The sequence below is a fragment of the Gigantopelta aegis genome, chromosome 6 (assembly GCF_016097555.1).
Source record: "Gigantopelta aegis isolate Gae_Host chromosome 6, Gae_host_genome, whole genome shotgun sequence".
NCBI lineage: Eukaryota > Metazoa > Mollusca > Gastropoda > Neomphalida > Peltospiridae > Gigantopelta > Gigantopelta aegis.
The window spans coordinates 66,861,118-66,888,572 of NC_054704.1; the positions used below are offsets into that span (position 1 = coordinate 66,861,118).

At 35.0% G+C, this 27,455-nt stretch overlaps 1 protein-coding gene across 3 annotated transcripts in view; it reads right to left on the bottom strand.

The window, feature by feature from the left end:
* Nucleotides 1-7,273: 7,273 nt before the first annotated feature.
* Nucleotides 7,274-27,455, bottom strand: part of LOC121373989 (ETS-related transcription factor Elf-2-like) — a 128,523-nt gene continuing 108,341 nt past the window's right edge. For all 3 annotated transcript variants that reach the window (XM_041500845.1, XM_041500844.1, XM_041500846.1), the window contains 6 exons: nucleotides 21,310-21,450; nucleotides 19,577-19,666; nucleotides 17,940-18,068; nucleotides 15,081-15,197; nucleotides 14,073-14,325; nucleotides 7,274-13,502 (listed from right to left, as the gene is read on the bottom strand). In XM_041500845.1, the coding sequence (XP_041356779.1) occupies nucleotides 13,394-13,502; nucleotides 14,073-14,325; nucleotides 15,081-15,197; nucleotides 17,940-18,068; nucleotides 19,577-19,666; nucleotides 21,310-21,450 (839 nt within the window). In that variant the 3' untranslated portion in view covers nucleotides 7,274-13,393. The remainder of the gene's footprint in view (nucleotides 13,503-14,072; nucleotides 14,326-15,080; nucleotides 15,198-17,939; nucleotides 18,069-19,576; nucleotides 19,667-21,309; nucleotides 21,451-27,455) is intronic.

The following is a 27,455-nucleotide window of genomic DNA, read 5'->3' on the forward strand; positions in this document are numbered from 1 at the left end:
TTTCTTTGTAATTGCAATTTGTTTTTTGTTTCTTTATTTGTTTTTGTTGGTGTTGTTTGGGTTTTGGGGTTTTTTTAACTCCCAGACGTTAACATTTTTCTTTGTAATTGCAATTTGTTTTTTGTTTCTTTATTTGTTTTTGTTGGTGTTGTTTGGGTTTTTGGGGTTTTTTTAGTGCCAGACGTTGTTCCAAAACTCCCCACACACAAAAGAAAAAGAAGAAAAAAAAGTTTTAAAATCGCAACATGTTTCAGCTTCTGGTGTCCTAACATCACCTGTTTCCCTGGTTTCCATGTTCCTGTCGGCCGCGGATACAGGACACGCCATTGCGGTGTAGTTTTGCACTAGCTTCCGTAAATTCATTGCATGGTGCTGTTGAAAAAAAGGAAGTGATTTCTTTGTTTCTTTGTTCACGGAATCCGCCCTAATCACGATGGCACACACGCGCGACGACAGTATCAACACAGCGCCATGTTGTCTTACTTCAGTCACGTGTTGCTCTCCGGCCGCGGTAAACCCGTTTGAACAAACACCGGTGCGAGACCTTTCCAAAAGTGGCTGTCGTGTCTTGAAATAAAATTATGTAATATTGTTTATCATTTGTGTTTTTTAAGTTATGTATTTACTTTTAAAATTGTTCTCTCTCTCAGATTAAAAAAAAAACTAAATTAAAGCAATGAACCAAACATGGTGTAATATGGATGACTATATTCAGCACACGAGGAAGTAACCAAATTCATATTGGTATGCATGAGTTCAATTACATGGGAAACCAGTGCATCACAACGGGTATATCAAAGACCGTGGTATATGCTATCCTGTCTGTGAAAAAATGTATGTAAAATATCCCTTGCTGCTAATGGAAAAAATGAAGAGAGTTTCCTTTAAGACTTTATGTAAAAAAAAATATTTAATGTCTGACATCCAATAGCCGATGATTAATAAATCAATGTGTTATATATATAATATAAGCTAGTGGTGTCGTTAAACAAAACAGACTTTAACCTCAATTACGTGGATGTCAAATGGAGATTTACCGAAAGCACCACCTGTAATTACATTTATCCCAAAGTGTCGATAATGTCTGCACCAAAACATTTCACTTATATTTCAGCCGGATCTGAGTGGAATTACCTCGAACACGCAATCATTAATGTTTGTCCAAGCTGACGCAAATGTATCAACACAAATGCGCCAGGTCTGAATTAGCTGATGAGTATAATCTGTCGTATTTACAGGGTTCTGTCGGATTACAGCCAGTGTACCACGATTGGTATATCAAAGGTCGTGGCATGTGCTATCATATGTCTATGGGATGATGCATATAAAAGATCCCTTGCTGCTAATAGAAAAATGTAGTGAGTTTTCTCTCTCTCTCTGTCAGAATTACCAAATGTTTGACATCGAATAGCCGATTATTAGCTCTAGTGATGTCATTAAAGAAAACAAAATTTATTTATTTACTGTTGGACCAAATCAGTTCCCATTGCCGATTTTTAAAAACAAATTCATGTCAGAACACCTAGGCAGCACATGTATAAAAGGCGTTTACTTTACATTTAATGCTATTGCAAAAAAACAAAAAACAAAAAAAAACAATTAAATTAAATTAAATTAAATTAAATATTCGAAAAAAAAAATCGGGTGGAACATGGCATTTTAAAAATACAACTGTCAATTTTGTAGAAAATCGCAATTCCATTTTGTATTGTACCATGTGCTAATTAGCCTAATTTCGACCTCCACTGTAAACTGAATTACAAATCGATACGTAATAAAAGTACATTAATGTATTGGTAAGCCTACCGTTAATAGATAATAGTATTTGCGCAGTGAAGGAGTTCGACACGGAATTACTCTTTCATTTGATATGGTGTAGCTAAGTAGTATAGGGCCTATTCTAATGCAATTCGATGTAAACAGTTATTTCACGGAGTGTTTATGCTCAACGTGATTTCATTATTTATATGCAAAATGCTTTTTGTACAGGCTATTCTGCAAAAACAACTAATGGTATTTCAGATCTATTAGTTTTAGTGTCCTTGGGTATCTTTTATAGATCGGAATGTTTTCAAATTATTTTCAAATCACTGGCATGATTCTGCAAGTAAGGTTTTGATTGGTGGACATGAGCTCCAACTGGCTGCTGTTAGATCCACATGTAATAGTGGAGCTAATTTTAATTAGATTGGTTTTTTGTCCAATATGATTTATATCTCATCTCGTGAAGTTTGCAATCGTATCACACTCGTCGCGCAAGCGCGACTCGTGAGATATGATTGCAAACTTCACTCGATGAGATATAAATCATATTGGACAAAAAACATGAAATATACTCTATTTATTCCATTTATCATGTACCGATAACCATTATGCATATAACCTGCTCGGTATATTTAGTCAAGTAATGTATGTAGTTAGGATATCCCTATATCCTTCATTTTGTAAAATCACTCTTCATTTACTTGCAGTAGGCATTTTGTTGTTTGAATGTGTTCTGCCTGTTTTGCTTTTGTTTGTTGGTGTTGTTTGTTGACGGGGTTGGGTTATGTGGGGTGTGTTTGTTGGGGGAGGGGTTGTGTGTTTGTTTGTTTTATAGTTTTTCATTGTTGTTGTTTTGTTTGTTTAGTTGTTTTTAGGTTTTTGTTTGTTTGTAGTTGTTGTTGCTTTGGATTTTTAACTGATTTTACAACATTTAAAAATAGTATACTAAGTACTATGCTTGACCATTTAAAAAAGAAAACGAAAACCTGTTTTAAAATATCTTTCATTGGCATTCATTCCCTCTCTGTAAGAATACACAATCATCATTTTTTAAACTGGGCCACTACTTAACTAGTTTCTTGGTGACGTTTTGTCATATTATTATACTTGTGAATTTCGTACATCTGACAAGCCGCCATATTATAACATGTATTTATAAGATGAGGCGTTCCCATTGTTCGTGTCACTGCACTGGGTCCTTGACCGCTGTTGCGCTGTTGTTGTCATGTTGCGTTTGTTGTCACATTTACCTTATTTATGATTTGTGTCTTCTGTTCTGTTCACTGTCCGTTATGCATACAGGTAACAGTCGAGTATATTGTGCTGTCGACCCTTGGGATTTACTGGATAATAGGTTATCATATATTGTCTCTCCTTTTTTTCCCCTGTTTAATAATGCATTGAAGAAATTCATGCTTTTATAAATAACAATTGCCATGACACCGTTTCGGTGTAGAAATTCACAGAATAATATTATGCTTGGATGAACATATGATAGATCGAATTGCTTTGTCGTAAATAGCTTTTGTATATTATATCGTAGGTTAAAAGTTAGTTTGGTTCTTTAATGATATCACTGGAGCACATTGATTTATTAACCATCGATACATTTTATGCACTTTCCCACAGACTAAAAAAAAATTTGTCCATTGAGGTGGTTCGAAATATCGTAAATATATTGTGGTGACAAGCATACGAGACCAAACATCTGGGCCGCGTTCAGCCAGCCCAAGCTGAAAATTGTTTGCAAATCTGATCACATCGGGGACCAGGCAAATAGTTTGCGAACGTTAGCGTCGTTCGCTGATGCTGAACACTGAATGAGGCCTCACTAATATCTCAAAGTTAATGTTAAAGTGTATTTTGTTTCAAGACACCACTAGAACACATTGAGTTATTAATCATCGGCTATTGGATGTCAAACATTTGGTAATTTTGACAGATTATAGTCTTACAGAGAAAACCTGCTAAAAAAAAATCCATTATTAGTCAGGGATCTTTTATATGTATCATCCCACAAACAGGATAGCACATACCACGGCCATTGATATAGCAGTCGTGGTGCGTGGGTTTCAACGAGAAACAGTCCAATGGCCCCACCTACGGGAATTGATCCCAAACCGACCTCGCATTAAGCGAGTGCTTTACCACTGGGCTACGTTCCGCCTCACTAATATCTCAAGTGCATATGTTCAGTATATATATAAAGAGTTTGCGACTGCATTTACGGTTATGGTTTAAAACCTGTAACAAAACCATAGTTTGTTTGCATCAAATCTATGCTAACTAAAGCTAAGTCCATAGAATAAAAACCACATTATTAAGTTTTAAATCCATGCTAACTTTCATAACATTTTTCGAGAAAAAAAAATCAGTGTAAATAAAAAGAAAAGTTTTTCTTTACACATTACAATCAACTTGCATAGGTTAGATCTCCTCGGAAATTCCACAGGAATGAAAGTAACTGGTGGAACAGCCAAGGTAAAGTAAGTGCACACGTAGTCCTGCCTTTGGTCTCAGTGTAATGCATTTTTTCTTCACCCTAGTATTAAAAATTAGATTTTACTCATGCATTTTTGCAATAATTTTGTAACGAGTTATTTTATTTATATAGAACTTTACAAACAAAATTACAGTTGGTGTGGGTTTAACACTTAATAATATGTTTTTTATATCTGTTTTAAGATTATTTAAATTTTAGTATATAATTATATACATATCATCGGTTTCTTTTTAACGCAAACCCACTACACTAACGATTCGGGAACATTTGTCAACAAAAAGAATACGGGTTGTGACATACACAATTAAACGAACATTGGTGAAGGTAGTATCTTGCCATCTAATAAATGAAAACTGGTTGAGAACTTGCCAAGCAATAAATGAACATTGGCAGCGACAGTAACTGGTCTCAGCACTAAGTCTTGTGATGGTAAATTAACCAGAAAGTCAAAACTTTGATCTCCAATACACTAGATTTTATCACGTTGAACGTGACGTTCCAACTAGTTTTCCATGATGACATAAGAAAGGGATATTTGGCTATATGTTATCCAATATGTAATAATATTTTGCCACTCGGCTTAAACAATGGTTTCCTCAAGAATACTTGACGAAAAATAGATAATGTTTATCGCGTATCCATCCACAGCGAGATCTTCGTCAATCTGGGGACGGGATGTAGCCCAGTGGTACAGCGCTCGCTCGCTGTGCGGTCGGTCTGAGATCGATCCTGGTCAGTGGGCCCATTGGGCTATTTCTCGTTCCAGCCAGTGCACCATGACAGGCATATCAAAGGCCGTGGTATGTACTACCATGTCTGTGGGACTGTGCATATAAAAGATCCCTTGCTGCTAATCGAAAAGAGTAGCCCATGAAGTGGCGACAGCGGGTTTCCTCTCTCATTATCTGTGTGGTCCTTAACCATATGTTTGACGCCATATAACTGTAAATAAAATGTGTTGAGTGCGTCGTTAAATAAATTCTTTCTTTCTTTCGTCAGTCTGTGACGTCACGCATTAACCTGTCGGTCACCTTTATTAGATTTTGGAATAATATATACATGTATTTATAAATACCAGTAAATTAAATTATTCGACTGTATTTTTGTGTAATTCATGATACATGTGACATATAATCTTTACATTGCATAATTTTTTTTTTTTAAAACAAACAAACAAAAACAAACATTTTGGACCAGGAGACACATTGTTCTGTAGATGGTCTTGACTGCATTTTGGGAAATTTAAAAATATTTTTAACACAGAGATGGACTGCAGCCATATATTCCACAGCCTCGCCTTCACCCCTCCCCAATACTGTGTTCATGTGTCTCTCCCACTTGTGGCCTTTCAAGACCTATTTTCATCATTTCATTAGGGAAACGTCTTGATACCAAATCCTCATGAGGTTATCAAACTCAAACAAATTACTTCCGTTTGACCTTTTCCTGTAATATCCTCCCGGCTAGAAGTACTTTCTTTTCTTTTCATTGATCGGATACGCCATCGATTCCCTCCGTGTGTGCTTTACTTGTTTGTCTCTGTGCGTAATGTTTTCAACCGGTATCAAGGTCACACGGAGAATGAATCAAGGGATAATTGGTCGCTCCGTTATTTTCTCGTCTTTTAGACAGGCAGGGCGTGACATTCACCAACAATATCAATTGGATTAACAAGTAAACACGTTTTGCTCGTTTTGTTATTGCGTAGTGGTTGTTGATTATTATGAATAGGGTAAATGACGTCATATTTTGCATGTGTTCACATTTCTAATTTTACTAATTTTAGTCTAAATCCACTATTTATAGGCTATTCAAATTAAAGGTCTGAAAATACCTTTTAAATTCCACCACATTGAGGGTTTCCAGACATGGTGTGTTAAAACATTTCCGTTTGTAGTTTCACACCAATGCATTACTGAATGACAAGAGCGAGCATGCGTGTGCGTAGCCTACTGATGTTGTTAGGTTTTTATTCATTTATTCATTATTAGAATGCTTACTGGACTAACGACAGAAATAATACCACAAAACAGGATTTCCCGGCACATGAATATCAAATACTTAATGTGTTTCTCACTAAAAGCATTTTGAAACAGAGTTCCCCACACTAATCGTTTTAGTGACAATCGTAACGTCACCATTAATATACATTATATTAAAGAGGTGAAGTATGTGAACGAGCACTGCACATGCACCCATCCACTGTGGGTTTTTTTTTTTACTTTTCATATGGCAACAAAAAAAAAAAAAAAAAAAAAAAAAAAAAAAATAGGTCAATGCATTTTCACTAAATCGGTGTCAAACGATTGATTCATGAATCATATTAAGATCTCTGTATTGTTTAGTGTGTCACTAATCTGGCCTGCTGCTTATTAAACTTTTAGTCTGACACAGTAATGCCATGACTACGCTATATAATGCCATGAAAGTAGAGTTTGTTTTATTTAACGACGCCACTAGAGCACATTGATTTTCTATCTTATCATTGGTTGTTATGTCAAACATATGGTCATTCTGACAGTTTTTAAGAGGAAATCCGTTGTCACCACATAGACTAATTTTTTACGACAGGCAGCAAGGGATCTTTTATTTGCACTTCCCACAGGCAGGATAGCACAAACCATGGCCTTTGTTGAACCAGTTATGGATCACTGGTCGGTGCAAGTGGTTTACACCTACCCAATGGGCCTTGCGGAGCACTCACTCAGGGTTTGGAGTCTGTATCTGGATTAAAAATCCCATGCCTCGACTGGGATCCGAACCCAGTACCTACCAACCTGTAGACCGACGGCCTACCACGACGCCACTGAGGCCAGTTAATAATGCCATGACTACGCTATATAAATTGTTTGTGTGTGACATCATTAGCGATTGAGTATGAACTGAAAGTTTTATAAGCACGGGCCCTGTTGTAAGTAGCTGAGCCAATTTCAGACGAACATAAACCAGCAGTGTGGACACCTCAGTAAATTAAAGTCAAACCATCAAACAAAATAACAAAATCGCTTTTTATGTTCAAAAATAGTTAACTACTTTATTCAAATATAACATGTAATGGATTAAAAGATCAATCAACATTCTCCTTGGTATGTACAAGAAAGTGTGAATACAAAAAGAGATCTGAGAAGGTATTGTAGAAAACTCTGTCATCATGGCTAATACAACACTGCAAGTTGAGACGGGTACAAATCGAGACTTTGAAAGAAGATTTAAAAAAAAAAAAAAAAAAAAAAAAAAAAAAAAAATCATCTGTCAAAATGAGACTAACAGAAACATTAGCCAGTCAAGAATAAGACAGCATAGCTTTTGTGGAAAGAAATATATAAAAAAAATAATATCAGACACATTTTTGTAAAAACATTTTCGAGTTCTGAATTGTTTCGGAGAAAAAAATAACGAAGTTTCACATTTTGTAATGCTAATGTAAATATATTTGTTTTCCTTCTCCAATACACTACCTTCAATTCAATTAATTAAATATACCCCGATGTACATATATGTAACCTGCACATAATTATTCAAAACAATAGTGACGGCAAACCTTTGCAGTACTCCATAAAAATAGGCTCCCATAATATTAAAAATATTCTTATCAAACAAGACTATGCTTGCATGTTGATGTACAAACAATTATCAGGCATGGCAGTGACTGTAAGGCACATACAGATAAGAAATGCTAATTGTTCAGAAGAAAAATAATTAGATTTTTTTTTTCATTAGTTACGTTAGAAATCAAGATCTTGAATAGACCTCTTCCCAAACACACTCATCCCTAATAAATAAATTTAAAAATAATAATAAATAAACAGAACAATTTTTAATTTAACCAAATAAAATAAACTTTTTTTTTTAAAAATTCTGCATACCAAAATTGATGTTATGAAAAAAAAAATGGTTCCCAAAAGGTTACACCTATTAAAAATAAATAAATAATAATAATAATAAAAAAAAAACATTAAAAAAAAGAAAGAAAGAAACGATATTAAAAAGAAGTTCATAATGCAAATGAAAAATGTGAAGGAAAAAGAATATGTTTCTATGAGGACACACTGTATTGCTGCCTGGTCAAACATGCAACATCAATCGGCCTGTTGAAAGCACTTCGCATGCAGGTATACATGGTAACAAGTGTGAGGCAACAAATAACAGTATAATGGTTATCGGAAACCGTACAAAATGACAGGTGTGTGTATACTGGGTAAACAACTTGGAATGCACAGCAAAATGACCAATGCACCACTCCAATGAGAGGTTTGTAATCTCACTCCCCTAGACATTAACAATGAATGTGAGATAGAATGTTTTTATTATTATTATTATTAAAGTCTCTGACCCTAATTTTTAGACAGGGTAACACATTTTTGGCTATTGCAATTTTTTTTTTTTTTTTAAATATATATTCAATTAAATAACATTACTTATAAACAGTTGATAAAATGATGAAATTTGACAAATCCACTGTGTTTCTGGGTCAACTTACAGTCCATCCCACAGGGAATGCCTTTTTTTTTCTTTCATACTACTGCATTTACTACAAATTATTTATTTTTGAGTCGATTGTTTTCTAAATTGCACATAACAACCAAACTGAAATTATTTACAAAAACATTCATTGTAGTAGGATGGGACGGACTACAGTGTTTATAATAGGTCAAAATACATTCCATACAAAACAGAAAAGTTATGTACCTCAAAAATTAGGGTCGGTGACTTTTGCAGATTTAAAATACTAAAGGTATAAACGAGAAAGACACTTTTATAAGAACTAACAAACATTTCACCAGCACAAATCCTTGTTATGTCACACCATGATAATATTAAAACAAAATCAACTAGTTCGAGTGACCAAAACAGAAATGATAAGACAGGATGGCACCAATTACATATTTCCAAAACCAAATAGCAGCCAATCTATTCTCTATTAAGTATGCCAAGGTAGTTACATATACATAAAAATAGTTTTATACTTTTAATCATATTTCTTGTAACAATTCATCATTCACAATATTAAGGTAATATCTGTACCTACACCTAAATATCAGGTACACAAAGTTTTTTTTAATTATTATCACAGAGCTATCGTAGAATAACCACACTAAGAAGAACAAAACAATTCAATTCATTAAGGATGGGGGAAATACCATCTCTCTCCAACAGCAACAACTAATTTTAAATCCAGACTTCATCAAGCAACTTAATTTAATTTCAAATACATTTCATCCTGTCATTTTTAGACCAACAAGAGATTAAATTTTACCACAATGGGCTGAATGTTTCAAAGACTCTGGGACATGAACAGTAATGGTGAACATCTGAGAACATAAACTTGTATAACCAAACACTTTAGTGGTTATCAGCTCCGAAGACACCGCCGAGAAAGAAGTAACAAGATGAAAATATTCACTTGGTCAACTGCATACACGTGGGCACGGTCAACGTGATCTAGCAAGGTCGGTGCCGTGTGTCACAAGATCAACATGTGACACGTCAGTGTGACACAGTGACACAAGGTCAATGTCATGGAGCAAAGATCACCATGATGCAACAACGGCCACTACACTGACTGACAATCCTGTAATGACTGCAAACTTGAAAAGGGAAAAAGAATTAATCTTTAACAGCAAGAGGAATAAAAGGTATTTTGAGAAAAACATTACCGGTGTTAAGTAAACTGAAGAAAAATAACAAAACACTACTAGAAAATACCGTAGCTAGTATTGGTGCCAAGCTTGAACATATATCTACTCCATATATATATAATGTATATATATATATATATACATACACATGTACACTATACAAGGTCAGATTAAAATTTCATACCTGCCACGTCTTACATTTCATACGCATCCTTTTATACACCTGTACAACATGAGTTCTGTGCATATTTTAATATGAACACCAAGTTATCACTAACAATTTGTAATATAAACAGAAGATAAAACTCAAAGTTCGCCAGGAATTTTGTTCAACAAATTAATCTTATTTACTATGTCAAATATAAAGAGCTTGCATTTGTTAGTCTTGAGGTCCATTATACCAAGTACATTTAATGTATAAAGTGTAGCTAGCTTACTATATATATATATATATATATATATTATTATATGTTACGACTTGGTTCTAAATTTGCATTGATCCTTAAAACTCTGTAGTTTTGAAACACATCAAGACAGTTACATAAACATTGAGAAACACTTCTCAACAGCTTGTATTTAGTTATATCTGTGATTATAAGTGAACAAAAATTGTTAACTAATTTTTTTTGGGCAGTATCAGGATAATGGATCTTGTTTCTGCACTTTCATATAATATTCTCAAGTGCAACTCTCAAGTTAAAAACACTTGGCCCCATCACCTAGCCAATATTAAGTACAGCTCACCTTGCCAATTTTAAATGATGTTCAAAATAAAATGGGAGTCAAGATAACACAGTCATGTCATGTCAACTTGCCAAACAAAAGTAACACCAACATACATGTATGTACATGTTGTGTAAATACCGTATCAAAATGAGCTTCCCGTTGACAATGAGAGGCAAACTTTGAGTGCTATCTCAAGATTACACAAACACAACATTCTTTCTATCTCAGTCTCTTACATACCACATGAAACAATGCACACCATACAATGGATTAATTAGTAAAGAGTCAGTACCTACTTTTTGTATTAAAACTAAATTGGTTTCATCTTCCTTTAAAGAGTACCACTATTTTTCGTACCCCCAAAAACTAAGGTTACTTTGTGTAAGTTTTGAGGCTTTGAATATATATACATTGTATATATATCTATAAACAAACAAATCAAAAATAAATACATAAAAGACTAAAAACATTTTGTAGATACATGAATTCTCAATGCCATTTGTTCCTGTCAAATTAACCATTTCAGCAATTAAATTGACACATATGAAACCCATAGGAAGCAACGGGAGAACCCATGACAAAATGTTTTTAAAGAACACCTTATTAGGCCCACTTTTCCTCAAAAACGTGTCACCTGCACCCCTCCCAAACAATCCTACATACATCCCCATAGAAGTTAGGATTTTACTATAAAATAAAATAAAATTTAACTTTATGAACAATTTATCCATATGTTGATGCTTAATATTTAACAATGTAATACAGTTATACCTCCCTAGCTTAAAGTTGCAATCTCAATGATCCACTCTTTATCTTTTACCAATGCAACGTACAAACAAAACTAGTTTTATTAAATTCTTGTGATACTCACAAGTCACACTGTCATTTTTAATATTTCACCATCTGTGTTATTTGTAACCTATGCAGATGTTACATATATTGATAAAGAAAAGAAATTGCCCAAGATTCAGGAGGAAAGGAGTGAGAAACAAATATTTTTACTTTTCCGTGTTCAATACGTATAATTTGTTACTGTGAGAATTGTAGCACTACGAGACATCAATTTCATGAAATCAGCAACTGCTTTTTGAAGTTGCCTAAATCACAGCAAAATATTTCAACGAATAGTACAGTAAGGAAAGAAATCAAATGTTTATTATCTATAGATCTATTCTAAATGCTTAAATATTTAAAACATACTAGAGATTGCAGCTTTAAGAATTAGCTAACATTTTGCTAATTATTTCAAATATTTTAGTCAAAATCCATTTCCTGTAAATGCTTTACAAATACATAATCAACCTGAACAATAAATTTGTTACAAAGGATTTATTTATTAGAAAAATAAAATCATCTGATTTGTTAACCGTAACTTCAAAATATTTTTGTTTACAAACATGTCATTACTTAAAATCAACTCTGTTGGTTCAATTATCCATTTGCACATGACAGGAAGTACATTTTCACACCCGACAACACGGTACGTAATAATATGAAGACTGATATACTGGCCATAAAACTCAATGATGTAATATCTGTCAATGTTAATGGAATGAAAGTGTCTTGAAGGGAGTCCACGTGACGAGTGAGACATAGTTCCAGGAAAAAGGCTTTCTGAATTCTACTGATGACATTAAAACAGTATTTTTTAATGTACCTTATTAAGGTAAATATCGTTCCAAACTTGTAAAGTGTTATATTACAAGTACAGTAAGTTTTCGTTTTTTGTTTTATGTTTTTTAGCTGGACCTAACAAATGTTGCAGAAACTGAACAAACGATGTGACCATTTTCCATTGTATTTACATCACTGGATGACATTATACTTTCAGACATCCACAATGTCAGTTCTTTCTTTTTCCCCCGGACATCCACAAAGTCATTTCTTCCCGACCCACTGGAACATATTCCTTGTGCTGAACCGACGCTCATCAGCTACATCTACTTCACTTAAGTCTAAAATGAACAAAAACTGAGCACAATCATTTTTCAGTAGGAACCTGTAGGTGAAACGAACACCCAGCTCGGCGCCGCATCTCTCCAACTGCGACCAACAACCGAGTTGACTGCCGACTGAACGAACAAATGAACGAACGAACGAATGCCGCAGTCGACAGACATTTATCACAGCAAACCTCTGGTGTCCCATCACACTGTCTCCCTCACGTGCTCGTCTCCACACTAGCACTTGAACGATACATTCCTCCCTCCCTCCTTCCCTACCTCTCAACTGTCTGAGTATCTCTCTCTCAACCCTCTGGGTATCTCTCAACTCTCTGGGTATCTCTCTCTCTCAACTCTCTGGATACCTCTCTCTTAACTCTCTGGGTATCAAAAAGCCACAGATCACCCTCAACTAGCATCACACTGCTGCCTTCGGAGAAACCATGACATCAGCAACAGCTATATCTTCCCAGCCATCAGTACATCAGCTCAGTCAAAATTACCATGATGGTTTGGACGATACAGCCAAGTTTCAATGCAGGATCTCAAAGAAGTATTTTTTTTTTTTTTTTTTTTTTTTTTTGTCTTCAAGTTCACAGCAGAGACTAACAACGGAAGAGTGGTTTTGCCCCCCGATTCTTGAGAACAGAGACACAACACAGTCCTGTTCTTCCAGTATATATATATATATATATATATACACACACACAGACCAAGCTGTTTCTGGTTTCTCTCAGCTGTAAGTGATGGGCTAAATGAATGAACAATCACCTGCCTATGGCACAATGATAACAGTTTGAATGAGAAGACACTACGCACTACACTGCTCCGCAGTCTATCTCGACTATTCCCTTCGGAACCTCGGCGAACTGGTACACTAGTCTCTGTCCATCAACTTTATTCAAAATGCCACGTGCATAGTAATACCTGAAATACGAAAAATATAAATGTCGTATACTGAAATAACAAGAACAACTTTTATAGAGCATATCATAAGGCAATACTGAACATATATCAATGTTAGGACTTCCAATAATTTAGTGGTGGGTGAAGGAAGGAAATGTTTTATTTAACGACGCACTCAACACATTTTATTTACGGTTATATGGCGTCAGACATATGGTTAAGGACCATACAGATATTGAGTGAGGAAACCCGCTGTCGCCACTTCATGGACTGCTCTTTTCGATTAGCAGCAAGGGATCTTTTATATGCACCATCCCTTAGTGGTGAGTGATGGCTCAATGATAAGTGTTCACCTCAGTTAAAATGAGTCAAATAATCGATCATACTTGGAGAATACATCAAGTGGTTACCAGTGCCCCATCACTGACATTATAAAAGGTCATCCAAAATAATTGTAGTTTTTAAAAAATGTGCTTAAGCATCATTAAACAAATATTCCTTTCCTTCCCCATCTCATAACGTAACAGATAATTCTGAACCTGAACTTATATTTCTCATTGTGGAATAAATCCTGCTGAAACGTATACCAACCTTAGAGCTCTTCCCATTGTTTCGTAGTTCATGTCTGGTTTGTTTTTGTGCATGCCCCACAACTTCGATACTGCCTTCGAGTCGACGAGTTTGAAAATGCCCTTTTCTCGACTCGTCCACTTGATGTATCGCGGACACGTCTCCCGACTTTGGAGCAGCTGGAGTAGAAACTCCCACAGGTACGTCGAGTTGCCCTCACGCTTCCGCTTTGGCTGCGAGTTTAGAGGGTACTCTGGGTTCTTAGGTTTTCGACCTGAAAACAGAAACACATGGAATTATTCTCCATATAATTTACTCTTACTCTAATACAACCATACTAACTGTATTCCAAATGATCTTGTCAATCTGATGACAAGTGTGCGTTTACCTGAAACACTATTATTTGTAAAAATCAAAACCAAATACATAAATAATCAATTAAAATCAATGAGTCTTGTTTCTGAGGAACTACTATTCTGTTTTGCATAAAATGTAGTTTGTGCTAGAACAAACAAATAGGATTAACAGAAACAGCTGGATTTGTCAAAATTGACAATTTAATCAAGAGTTTGTAAGTAATGTGTAGTTTAATGGTAAATAACATGTAAAAGCTGAAAATGTTTTACCTTGCACAAAAGTAATCCACTTTAACGCTTAAATTAATTTACAGAAACAAAATATCAGTAACCATACACAAAATTTTATATATTTATCTATGCATGTATATATGTGTATACAGGCACTATGCACACAAATACTCTCATGTGTGTATATATATATTATTACAACTACACTAAACTGGCAGAGATCTTACGTAAAAATGATAGATTTATATATTCTATTTCTACTGCACCGAACTGGCAGAGATCTTATGTAAACAAGACAACTGTTACTGTCTGCTGGCGTTATTTCCATTACATTGCACTGTAAGTGATCAACATTAACTGAACTTGACCCCGACTTTCAGCGAGTGTTAACATGAGACATTCTGCTGCCTCAGATGGTGCGATAATGTGCTAATTCGCGTACCTTTCTTACACTTTGGTCTCTGTGGCGAGGCAGGGGGCGTGTTTGATGGGGAGCCGTCACTGCCTGCGAAATGTACCGACGTCGGTATCAATGGACTGGAGGCTCTGTACGCATGATCTGGAATAAAGAGGTTTTAGTCAGTAAAGTGAAACTCGGCCAAGTGGAGGTAGACAAGGTTTTACACACAAGTGACTTGGCAAAGAGGATTCTAAAAACGGTATGAAAGAAAACAAACTGGAGTATTTGAGAGAAGACAATTTTATTTTCCATCTTCTTCTACATTCAAAAATATCCAGTCAAAAACCAATAAATTGCCATGTCTTAAAATGCTGTCTTAGTTTTGTTAAGTCCAGGGTTTCATACACCTTTTACAAAACTAATTTCCATACTTTTTTCATACCTTTTCCAAAACACATTAAACCATTTTCAGATTTACTTTTCACTGATTATGATGGCCACAATTTAATTCAGCTGCTTCAAGCATGAAAACAATGTCCCACAAATCAAAACCCTCTTATTGTAAGATATATTCATTGACCAACTTTCAAACAAGTCCACCTTGTAATACTACCTTAGGCGACTACTTATATATGTGAGTGAGTGAGTGAGTGAGTGAGTGAGTGAGTGAGTGTGTGTGTGTGTGTGTGAGAGAGAGAGAGAGAGAGAGAGAGAGAGAGAGAGAGAGAGAGAGAGAGAGAGAGAGGAGAGAGAGAGAGAGAGAGAGCATTCATGTGTATGTGGTGTATTTATGCATGCATGTATTATTCTGTTCTTATTCTTTTTTTCAATGTAACATTTATACTTTCTTTTGAACTAACTGGAGATTAAGAATAGGATGGACAGGATTGGCAGTTTGCCAAGAATGGACAGACTCATCTTTATTCATCCATGTTAGTACCCCATTATTAAGAAAGCTAGTGATATAATTAATGACAATCGTGATGCTACTTACCACACAAATAAATCTGTTACTAAACTACTAGCCACAGCATTAACTGTGATTCATTACATGGCTTCGAGAAACAGAAAACCATGTTAAATAAATTAATCAACAGTTCACACTGTTGTGTATGTGATAAGATAGTCAAGTTCCTTTCTTTCTTTTTTGTAATGCCCGAGAAATTATCCACATTTAGTTTTAAAAACTGCTTTAATTATTATCCACGATTAGTGACACCTCAAGAACATTTAGATGTCAATTCCCAAGCTTCTCAAAGACGTTATTTAGGGTGGGGCGAGAATAATTATTTTCATATATCAACCACCTACCAGATAAAATTTTATTTAAACCAAGTATACATGTACAGAGAAACCTTTTTTAGGCGACCCATCTGGTATAAAATAACAATATGATCCCTTAGTTAATAAATGTCTATAGGGCTTCCAGATCCAATGGCAGTCCTGCCAAACCCCCATTATGTTCATGCTCATGTGACAAACGTCCGGACAATGACAGTAACCGAATCAGCCCAGTACTTTTCCACACAACAGCAGACATGTGACTCGAATCACAATGGCCGCAAGAAACGTTACGGGTGGTTCAGCATGTTTGCGTAACCTCTGAACAGGAAACGATCTTTACACCAGCACTGGATGTGTACATGTCTGTCTGTCTGTCCAACCCAAGCCTACCGTTAGGGCATTAACCGAGACCGAGGACAGCCAGCTAATGTGTTACAAAGAGGAAACGCGGTGCAGCATCAAGTAAATAGGAAACGTATCTGTCACGGTGAATCACATTTCCTCCTGCCATCCGTGGTGACAGTTTCCTTTTTGCTAGTCATTATCTGTAATGCATCTTTATTGCCCATTTCCTTCCACACACAGCACGCACAAACCTAGACACTAATAATAGTTAAAACAGTCCGTCATGCCCTACAGACAAGAGTTGGCAATATGAGAGGGCCACAAGTGATGACAATGATGTTATTGCAAGTCTCAACACTCTGGAAAGCAAATCGGTGCCAGTGGGTCACTAGCATATAATTGTTTCTTTACAGCAGCAACATTAACAGCTGTGGTTTTATTTAATGATGTATATAGTTTATTTCTAAATCATCAAGTAAGTAATAGTTTTTAATAAGATCACATCTGGTTTTCTTATCTGCAATGGCCCGACCCTTACTTACATGCATATTTGTTTTGATAAAGTTTAGTTCAGTAATGTTACCCAATCTTACGTCAACGTGTGTAGCTGTGTCAGTTAAATAATAGTACCTGGTCTTATGGCAACATGTGTAACTATTAATAGTTAAATAATATTTCCTATCTCATGGCAGCAAGTGTAACGGTGTTAACAGTTAAATAATTAGACCGGGTCTCATGGCAATGTATATAAATAGTTAAATAATATTACCTGGTCTCATGGCAATGTATGTAAATAGTTAAATAATATTACCTGGTCTCATGGCAATGTATGTAAATAGTTAAATAATATTACCTGGTCTCATGGCAATGTATGTAAATAGTTAAATAATATTACCTGGTCTCATGGCAATGTATGTAAATAGTTAAATAATATTACCTGGTCTCATGGCAATGTATATAAATAGTTAAATAATATTACCTGGTCTCATGGCAATGTATATAAATAGTTAAATAATATTACCTGGTCTCATGGCAATGCATGTTAATGGTTAAACAATATTATCAGGTCTCATGGCAACTGATGTGTATAAATGGTTCAATTATATTTCAGTCTCATTGCAATGTGTATCAATGGTTAAGCAATATTACCTGGTCTCATGGCAATGTATGTAAATGATTATATAATATTACACAGTCTCATGGCAATGTATGTAAATGATTATATATTACCTGGTCTCGTGACAACATGTATAAATGGTTAAACAACATTACCTGGTCTCATGGCAACGTGTGTAGCTGTGTTGAAGTGTGCAGGGAGAGGCTGGTGAGCTGGTGGGGGTTGACAGTAAGGTGATACAAACGCCCCTGGTCCTGGAATCGGTGGTGAACTCGACACATACGCTGAAGTCACAAACATTGGGCTTTAATATTTAATACACAGCATCAATTACTCCAGCATGACTGTCTTTTTGAGGCTAGTTAATAAAGTATGCATTGATTGTCTTTAAACATACTCATTTATTAAATAATATATCTATTTCCTTGACAGATAATGATATATTAAATGTATATATTTTCTTTAAATAAATTAATTTGTAAAAGCCAATTTAAGACTTTTCCGCACTAAATCTGTAATTAAATAATTTAACTAATTTGGAATTTTGTAAAATGTAATTTGCTTTAATATTTTTAATTGAAAACACAAAAAATCTTTGTAATGGATTCTTTTTATGAATCAGAATTTAGATTTTTTTTTAATGTTTGCTAAATTTTCAAAACAACACTGCATGTGTGTGGTCACTTTAGTAGAAATTTTAGTTCTAACAGAAAAGAATTAGAGAGAAAGAAAGAAAATTAGTAAAGAAATGAAACAGTATCAGTTAAGAAAATGAAAGAGAATTAGTAAGGAAAAGAAACAGAAGGGTCCATTAAAACTGATATGAAGCACTGCCCAAACGCTGAGAGGGTCGGCACACTATCATTACTAAATGCCAAAGACAGACAGTTGTGCGAGCAGAAGCCTGCAGCAGTTTTAACTGGTATCACGAGCAATGACCTGTAACAATTATTACGCTCCCAAAATATAATTTAGTTATTTTTAATCTGACATTTTTATTTAGTACAGACTTTTTAGCAGCTTCATTTACATGTTTATCATTTTAAAAAAAACACATTTAGGAGTTTTAAAAAATTATAATAATAATTAAAATTTTGACATATGGATATAAAATTATAATCTAGAAGGGTTACTGGATCACATATTCACTATATATATATATATATATATATATATATATATATATATATATACCATACTTTTTAAATTCTAATTCTTTTAATTTTTAAAATGTACTTTTAAACATATTATAAGTTGGCAAATCTCTTTTTCCGATGGCTTAGCATTATTATTAAATCAGGTTCATTCTGAGAAGGGATTATTAAACTGTAAGATAGTTTTTTTTTAATCTACAATAGGATATATTAAACAAAGCAACACTTTGTTGTGTTTAGTTCAATCTTTGTTATACAGTGAAACCCCTCTAAACCAGACACCCTCGACACCAAATAAATGTCCAGTTTTAAGAGGTATCCAGTTTAGAGAGGTTAATTTCTGCACTGATTTTAAAAAGGGACCGAGAAAAATGTCCGGTTTTGAGGGAATTCTGGTCGACAGAGGGTCCGGTTTTTAGAGGTTTCACTGTAATCGAGAAACCTAGTCTCAGTGGTGTAGTGGTTAAGTCACGAGACTCAAGGCTGGTTGGTACTGGGTTCTCATCCCGATACTGTGCTTGAATCTTGGGTATAAGAACGAAAATGAAGATGAAATGAAATGTGAGAGTTCTATAAAAAGGTGAACAAAGAAAAGAGAGAGAGAGTCGAGGATAGACAATCTGTGTTGAGACTCTCACAGTATGAGCCGTGCAGTCGCATCTTGATGTCGTCGGAATTGCTGTCAATGTCGGACACTCCACTGTCAGCTGGGCTCGGTGGCAAAGAAGCTAAAATTAAGAGAGAAAAAAACTTACATTTATACACAGCATGAACAATCGGTTATCGGGTAATGGAAGTACAATGTAACATGTATTATTCGTTGTATATGTTAAAATGATAGCAGAAAACAAACAAGCAAACACAACAATAATTTAAATTGAACAATAAAAACAAAACAATTTTATTAAAATAACAAGTCCCAAAGAAATGACTTTTAAAAAAGAAAGAGCGAAAAACACCCACTTAAGCAAAACAAAAAATATGTATCAAGATGGCTTGTGAAAATGCTTAAATGCTCTATGTTTAGGATATAATGTTTGCTCTAACTTAAACTGACTTTTACTGACATTTTAGTGATAAGGTTCCGCTTGACATATGTTAAGATTATAAACAAACTCAACATTAATGTGCTCCAAATTGAGTCAAAATAGACGTTAATGATTTAAAATTATTGGAGATTTGTGGGAATTGCAATCTTAACTCTTTTGTTTTTGTTTATTATTTTCTTAAGACTAAAACAAAAGAATACACATAATGAAACGGATTAAAATTTTGACGAAAAAGCTAAAAGGATTAGCACAGGAAACTTCTTAGAAGTGAAAGTTAAACATCCTGTATTGTTGACTGTCCAGTGCATCGTTCTCCGTCAGAACTATTTCTGTCATTCTCTGCAAACAGATGAATGCACCAGAAAACCTGTACCGGAAGTACACACAGGTCAAAGCAATGTCGTCGAATTAAAAGTTGCGTGCGGGGGCCAAATGTTTGCCGTAGCAGATCAGCTTAAAATGAAATGGGCTGCAAACAAGGGCAAGTTTGCACAACTCATTACATGATCAAGGTAAGCACCAGCGAGTAAACACTGGGGAGAAAGCAACAGAATGACTAACACAGTTCTGTCATCTTGTGTCGATATTACGCAAACACATAGATAGCCAAGTGGTTAACACACACGATTGATCGCATTTGCTGGATTTTCCTTCAGTCGGCTGCACTGAGAATGGTGGCCAATGATTTAGGTTATTAGGTTGATTTAGTTATTTCAAGATTTTGCATCTCACTTCTTTTTCTTTGTTTTAAAAAATCGTTTTGCCTAATGTCATTGAAATTCAATACAAGCCAATTTTTTTTTTTTTTTTTTTTTTTTTTTTTTTTTTTTTTTTTTTTTTTAATGGACTTTGATGCTGTTTCTTGTCACCAAATAACAGAATTCTTACAAAGCAAAATGTTTAGGAAAAACAGAGAATCTTAAATAACAGATTAACTGACTAGCATTTCAACAAAATAAACCTAACTGATAGAGGGCTCCATTTATAATCCCTCTCACTCAAAAAATATTTTATCTCAAGATTCAGAAACTGCAATTGTAACTTAATGTACAGAAACATTATTACACTTATATTCTTACCTGTATATGTACCACCTGTTAAAACATAGAACCCCCACCTCCATCCCCAACCCCATCTTTTGTTGCAAAAATTGAATTTTGGGTCTTGCTTGTATAAAATGGTGGAAGACATTTCAGTAACGTTTACATAAAAATATATAAGCAATACCAAACTAATAAAACTACTCTAAAAGAAGACTGGATGAAAATAATTTCAAGAATATTATGGACCCAATTGACAATGGCTGCACACACTGGACTCACTGTTATGATGTGAAAATGGTTCCTGTAGGATCCCCTGGAGGAATGTTTTGCTCTCCCCACTGGTTCCTGGGGAGTCCATGCTGAGTAAGGCTTCCGCCGCCACTTGACGCCCATGCTTCTGCTGCTGCTCACACGCATCCACTGAAAGTAAAACAATCTACATCAGTCAACAGTCCACAATTATCAGGAAAATCAGTTCTGATGCCCACTTGAAAATAAAACAAACAACATCAGTTAACAGCTCAAAAATAAAAGCTGAATTTTTTTTTTGAATTTTTTGAACCTGAAAACTCTATACCATCTTAAATAAAGGCAATTTTTTCAGCAATTCAGATCCATTTCAGTGTACTGTGTAACAAAAGATTTTATGCAGAAATAATTGAAACCTGATATAAGGATGAAAAATATCACATCCTTGTTGATGATAATCATATACTGGTATCACATTTTTAATGACAGTTATCAGTAGTCTTAAGTGTCGGTAAATATCTTGAAGCACTGCCCCGCCCCCCACACATCACAAAGAAGTCAGGAAAACGATATATGGGGGACAGACAAAGTCAAATCTATATTCCCCTCCAGTAAAGCACTAATAAATTACTCGCATAACCACTTCACACAACTTATAATTGGTATGTAACTTGTGACCATTTGCGTGTTCAGAAGAGTGTCCACAAACAATTTGATGGGTAACATCATGTTCTTTCTAATAATGTTCATTTAACTTTAGGTGCAAAAAAATCAGTCGAAAACTATGCATGACACAGGTTTTCAGATCCACAAATACAGATGTTACCGAAAATGCTCATTGTTTGGGGGTGTGTGTGTGTGTGTGTGTTAAGTTTTTTTGCTGTTTTCCCCCAAACCCTGGTCTCCTTTAAGATGATAGCAAAACTATATATAACTCTTGTAAAGTTGACAAAGATTCACCAAAATAGCATGTTAGCAAATATAACTGCACACGATAAAGTAAATGTTTTCCGCAAAACAAAGGCAGATTATACATGACCTTAACTGTCACTGGAAGAATTACAGGTAGCTGTCAACAATGATGTACAGTACATGATTCAACAATAAAGTCAACCAGCCAGCCGTAGTTGCTTTATTAGGCTGATAATTAACCCACTGAACACACTAGCACAGTGGTCGTTACCCAGACGTGTCCAGAACCTTCAACTGTTGTAGAACACTCAAAATGGTGAAAAATAAGCATGGGGGTACAAGCTGACAGTTTGTTTGTAAACTCTGTGACAGTTTAAAGTTTGCTTTGTTTGTTTAACAGCACCACTAGAGCACATTGATTATTAATCATTGGCTACTGGATGTCAAACATTTGGTAATTCTGACTCATAGTCATCAGAGGAAACCCATTACATTCTTCCTAATGGAATGGATGTAAAATTGTTTAATGTGCACATTTAGAGCAAGCTGTTGTAGAGCACGCCTGTCCTGGGCACAAGTACCGGCCTCAGCCAGTTCTTCCGTCCAGGACAGGAAAATTCTTCCTAATGCAGCAAGGGATCTTTTATATGCACTTTCCCACAGACAGAAAAGCACATACCACTGCCTTTGACCAGTTGTGGTGCACTGGTTGGAACGAGAAAAAAACACCCAATCACCTGAATGGATCAAACTCTGTGACAGAGTAGTTGTAACTTGTAGGTGGTGAAAGGTAGATCAATGGAAAGAAATAAGGGATCCCACACCAACACTAACAGGAAAGACTGACTTCAACCAAAGAAAACCACATCAACAGTGTTCAACAGTTGTGTTACTGACATTCTATCTCATATTACACCTTTGTACTTTATACAGACATTACGATGCTAGCAATGGCTGGAAGTTGATCTCAGTATATTTTAACAGAATTCCAGTTACAGTCACAAGCACCCACACATACATGTATTTCCAGATACTGAAAAATATGGACATACCTTGTGCAGATAAAAATATTTAAGTAATTTCTTTTGTAAAAAAAATGAAACAGAAATGCGTGTTTTTTTTATGGGGTTTTTTGTTGATTATTTTATTTTGTTTTGTTGAATTTTTGTTTTTATTTAGTTGTTGGCGTGGGGGGTTTTGGGGGGGTGGGGTTGCTTATATTTGTTTTACTTTCTTTTTCCTTTTTTTTTTGGGGGGGGGGTGGGGGTGGGGGTGGGGGTATGAAGAAGTGGTGTCTTCAAATGCTTAAATCAGCCATTTATAAACATCAATGAAGTTCTTCAAATAACTTATTTTGGGACTTAGTACATTACTGTCAATAAGACTGCCAAGATTAGTTAAATAATATGTGCAAGATCCCACCCCCAAATACACTCTCTCCCAAAATGCGAGTGCAATGACCAAAGCAAATAAAGGCATCTCTTTCACAGAATGTTAAGAATACAAACAAGTCGTTGCTAAACAAACCTGACTTCAAGAGGTTATTTGAAATATTGAAAGATATCTATTTTCGTCATTCAATAAATCAATCATGAATCGAGGCAAAGCACATAATACAGGGTATGCTTCAAAACTGGACCACACCTACAATGGTGGACAGTTAATGCCTAGTCAGTATGACAGATCTACTTCGGGTTGACCCCTCAGAACTATGGTCCTCTTGAGATCATAACACGAACCTTTATTAGCAAGCTGGCACAATGCCATCAAGCAAGTTGGTGCTCGTTAAAGGAAAATTATATTTAACTCAACACTAATATCCTTCACAATGTTAGCTCACCACTTAATTCTATGCATGCATGTAGGTTTAAATGGATGTGTACATAATAAAACTCTGAGTGCCAACAAAATAGAAAGATCGAGAGTCAATAACTCGAGTGTAATGCATTTAACATATTAACTTTTTGTTTTGCTAGTTTTATAAAATAAAGTGTTTTCTTTTAAGGACACCCTAGACCACATTGATTTATTAACCATTCGCTATTGGAAGGAAGAAAATGTTTTATTTAACGACGCACTCAACACATTTTATTTACAGTTATATGGCGCCGGGCAGCTATTGGATGTCAAACATTTTGTAATTTTGACAAATAGTCTTAGAGAGGAAACCCGCTACATTTTTTCATTAGTAGTAAGGGTTCTTTTATATGCACCATCCCACAAGCAGGATAGCACATACCACAGCCTTTGACATACCAGTCGTGGTGCACTGGTTTTGTAAAAGAAACAAGTCTAAAGAAATGAAGTATAACAAAAAGCAATGTTTCGATAGATCATAATTTTAATGTAGCATAAAATCGACTCTTTATCAATTTATTTTATGTTGTGCAAGCTATGATTCTGATAAAAGAAATACTATATAAAATCCAGCCTCAAAGTTGCATACATTCAACTTGAATTAGTCAGACCCAGACATATATGGTAGCTATTCAATAGTTAAGTGTGTTTATATGGCGAAACGCTACTTTTTTCAAAAGGAAAAAACCTAAACTTGTTTCAAAAATAAAATGCAGCAATGCAGCATTTTGAACAGATCTCTTAAAATTGTATGAACGATAGTTTCATTTGAACACTGCTAAGCAGATAGCACAAATCTTGGTTTGCATAAACCATTTTTCATTTGCTGATCCGATCCGATTTTTTTTTACATGCTCATATACCACAGGGGTTTTGAGCCATTAAATGATAAAATCTGGGGTCTACTCTCACCCTGAAATATTACTACACATTTCAACTCTTGCAAGTTAAAATAACTAACACCAGCAGAGTACAGATACACACATTTTCCTTTAAACTATGAAACTAGGAGAAAAGTATAGAAAGAAAAGAGACCAGTCAGTTTTTACTGCTTCCAAGTCCATCAACACAAAATGAAGAAAGGCAACAATTTTAATTTTTAAAATATCATACGGTATGTTATACACAGAAGATAATGATTTTTTTAAAATTTAAACTTCACAGGACAAAAACATTTCAGCAAGAGAACTACCCAGTTTTGGACACACAAAGAGAAACCCACACTTGTATGGCTCTACTCAAGTGAAAAAAGAAAAGAAAAAGAAAAAAGAAAAATGGAAGGATCAGGAACGGTGTGGTAAAATACAAAACATCCAAACAGTAACGTAACAGGATATACTTCACAAGCTGACGCAGTGAAATAGTTTAACTTTTGTCAGGCTTAGAAATGTGGGATAACAAGGGTCACCTAAGATTACACTGGGAAGTGGGCTCTACTGGTGGAAGCAATTCGTTTCCTCTTCTCTGGCTGACCTCAATACCGATCTGCACAACAACAACCACCAGCTCTGTCCCAGCCAGCCAACTTATCTATCAACTGTTCAATCCAACCAGCCTAGCCGGGCCTCCACAAACAAAACAACAGGCTTGTTCTTGTTCTTGTTTGGTTGGTTGAGTTCAGCAATGAAAGTTTTAAACTTGCAGTTCTCACAGTCACCTAGACACACTACTACCACCGGTTTGAAATCTCAGTTACATGTGCAATTTTTTTTTTTATAAATTGTAAAATCGTTTCAAGAATCCACTGAGACCTTCTGCGGGTTTTGAGTTTCTGAGCATGACTGGGGTTTTATACAAAAATATATTTCTTGGAGAAAAAGACACTGACTTACAAGTTTTTTAATCAAGTTTTTTAATCTAAGAAGATTATTTCAAGTAGAAATCGAGGCTAGCTCTGGGTGAGCAGAAAATTTCACCAATTTTAATAAACTTCAATAACTGCAGTAACCTGCAGTTATTTTCCAATAAAATATCAATCAATACATGAAATTATTTCATCAAAGTGAAATAAAATTTGCCACCAATTGTTTTGTTTCTTTTAAATTTGCAACTTACAAATCTGTTGAGTGGTAGAGCTAGATGATATTATTTGCATTCTTCTTCTTTGGTTTGTTCAATCTTTTATCCCCCCCCCCCCCCCCCCCCCCCCCCCCCCAATGACCACTAAGGGCAGAGCCATTGTCAAAAATACTTAACATTAACAAATTTTGGCAGTCTCACTGTTTTGGTTTCAAAAATAAAGATGAAAATAAAACAGTAGGGGAAAAATAACCCATCAACAACAAAAAAGAAAGGAAAAGAAAAATGTTTTAAATTAAATTAAAAAAAACAATAAGGAAGTCACAGTAATATCCAACTACCTGTAGTCAGATTACATTTTTGTTTAACTTTTTTTTAAATAACTATGTCAACTCAGACTGAATATGTAAATGTGTTTACATTGGCTATACATAAAACCTGTTGGCTGGTTCATGTTGGTTTAACTTGATCAGACATGTCCTGACCTACCAGTACACAGAGTGTACCATGGCCTGGAAGTGAACATGTACTAGTATCTATAGGACTGTGGAAATAACAAGTCCGGTATCGCATATCAACGTGTCCTTGCTGGAAACCTGTTCCACATTCGACAGAGCCAAGTGTTTCATATCTACTCTGTTCAAGCCATAAAAGATAACATAAATTATGTTTGCTGATAACCCACGACTGAAGACGTGGAAGTGTTTAGTTAGTAATGTGCGTACCAGTACTTTTAATCTTTAGCATACTTTCAGTCTTAATTTTAAATGTTTAACATAAAAGTTATTAGCCCACCAGATTTTTTCTTTAAACCTGATATTCACAAGAATGTTTCATATTTTTTTCTAGTTACAATATGTGTGTGCGTGTGTCTGTTTTCTGATGACAGATATTGTAAAACTGGTACATTACAAAGACAGATAAATTGAAAATATATTAAAATTTAAAACAAACATTAGAAGATGTCACTTCTTTTTTATTTTCATTATTATTATCCGAGATAAACAAATATTTATTTTAAAACTGTTAAAAATGACGAGATTGGTATATCCAATATGAATGACAAAACCATTAACATTTTCAAAATCTTATCTCTGCGTAAGGACAAATTGACATCCTGATTTCTTCCATGAATCAGTGAGATTTTTTTTTCTAAAGGACCAAAAGATCCCAGGAGACACATCCTTCAGACTTTGTAAGAGGGCTGCCACTCCCAAGACTAGTTAAATAACTCTAAACCTGTACAACCCAGAGGTAACTGGACAGTTGTGACAACATGTGCTCATGAATCACTGTCCAAACAGTGATGATACCAAGTGGTCAGTACCACTGTTGGCACCCGCCATGAGCTTTACCATTATCATCTGATACGACAATCCTGTAATAAC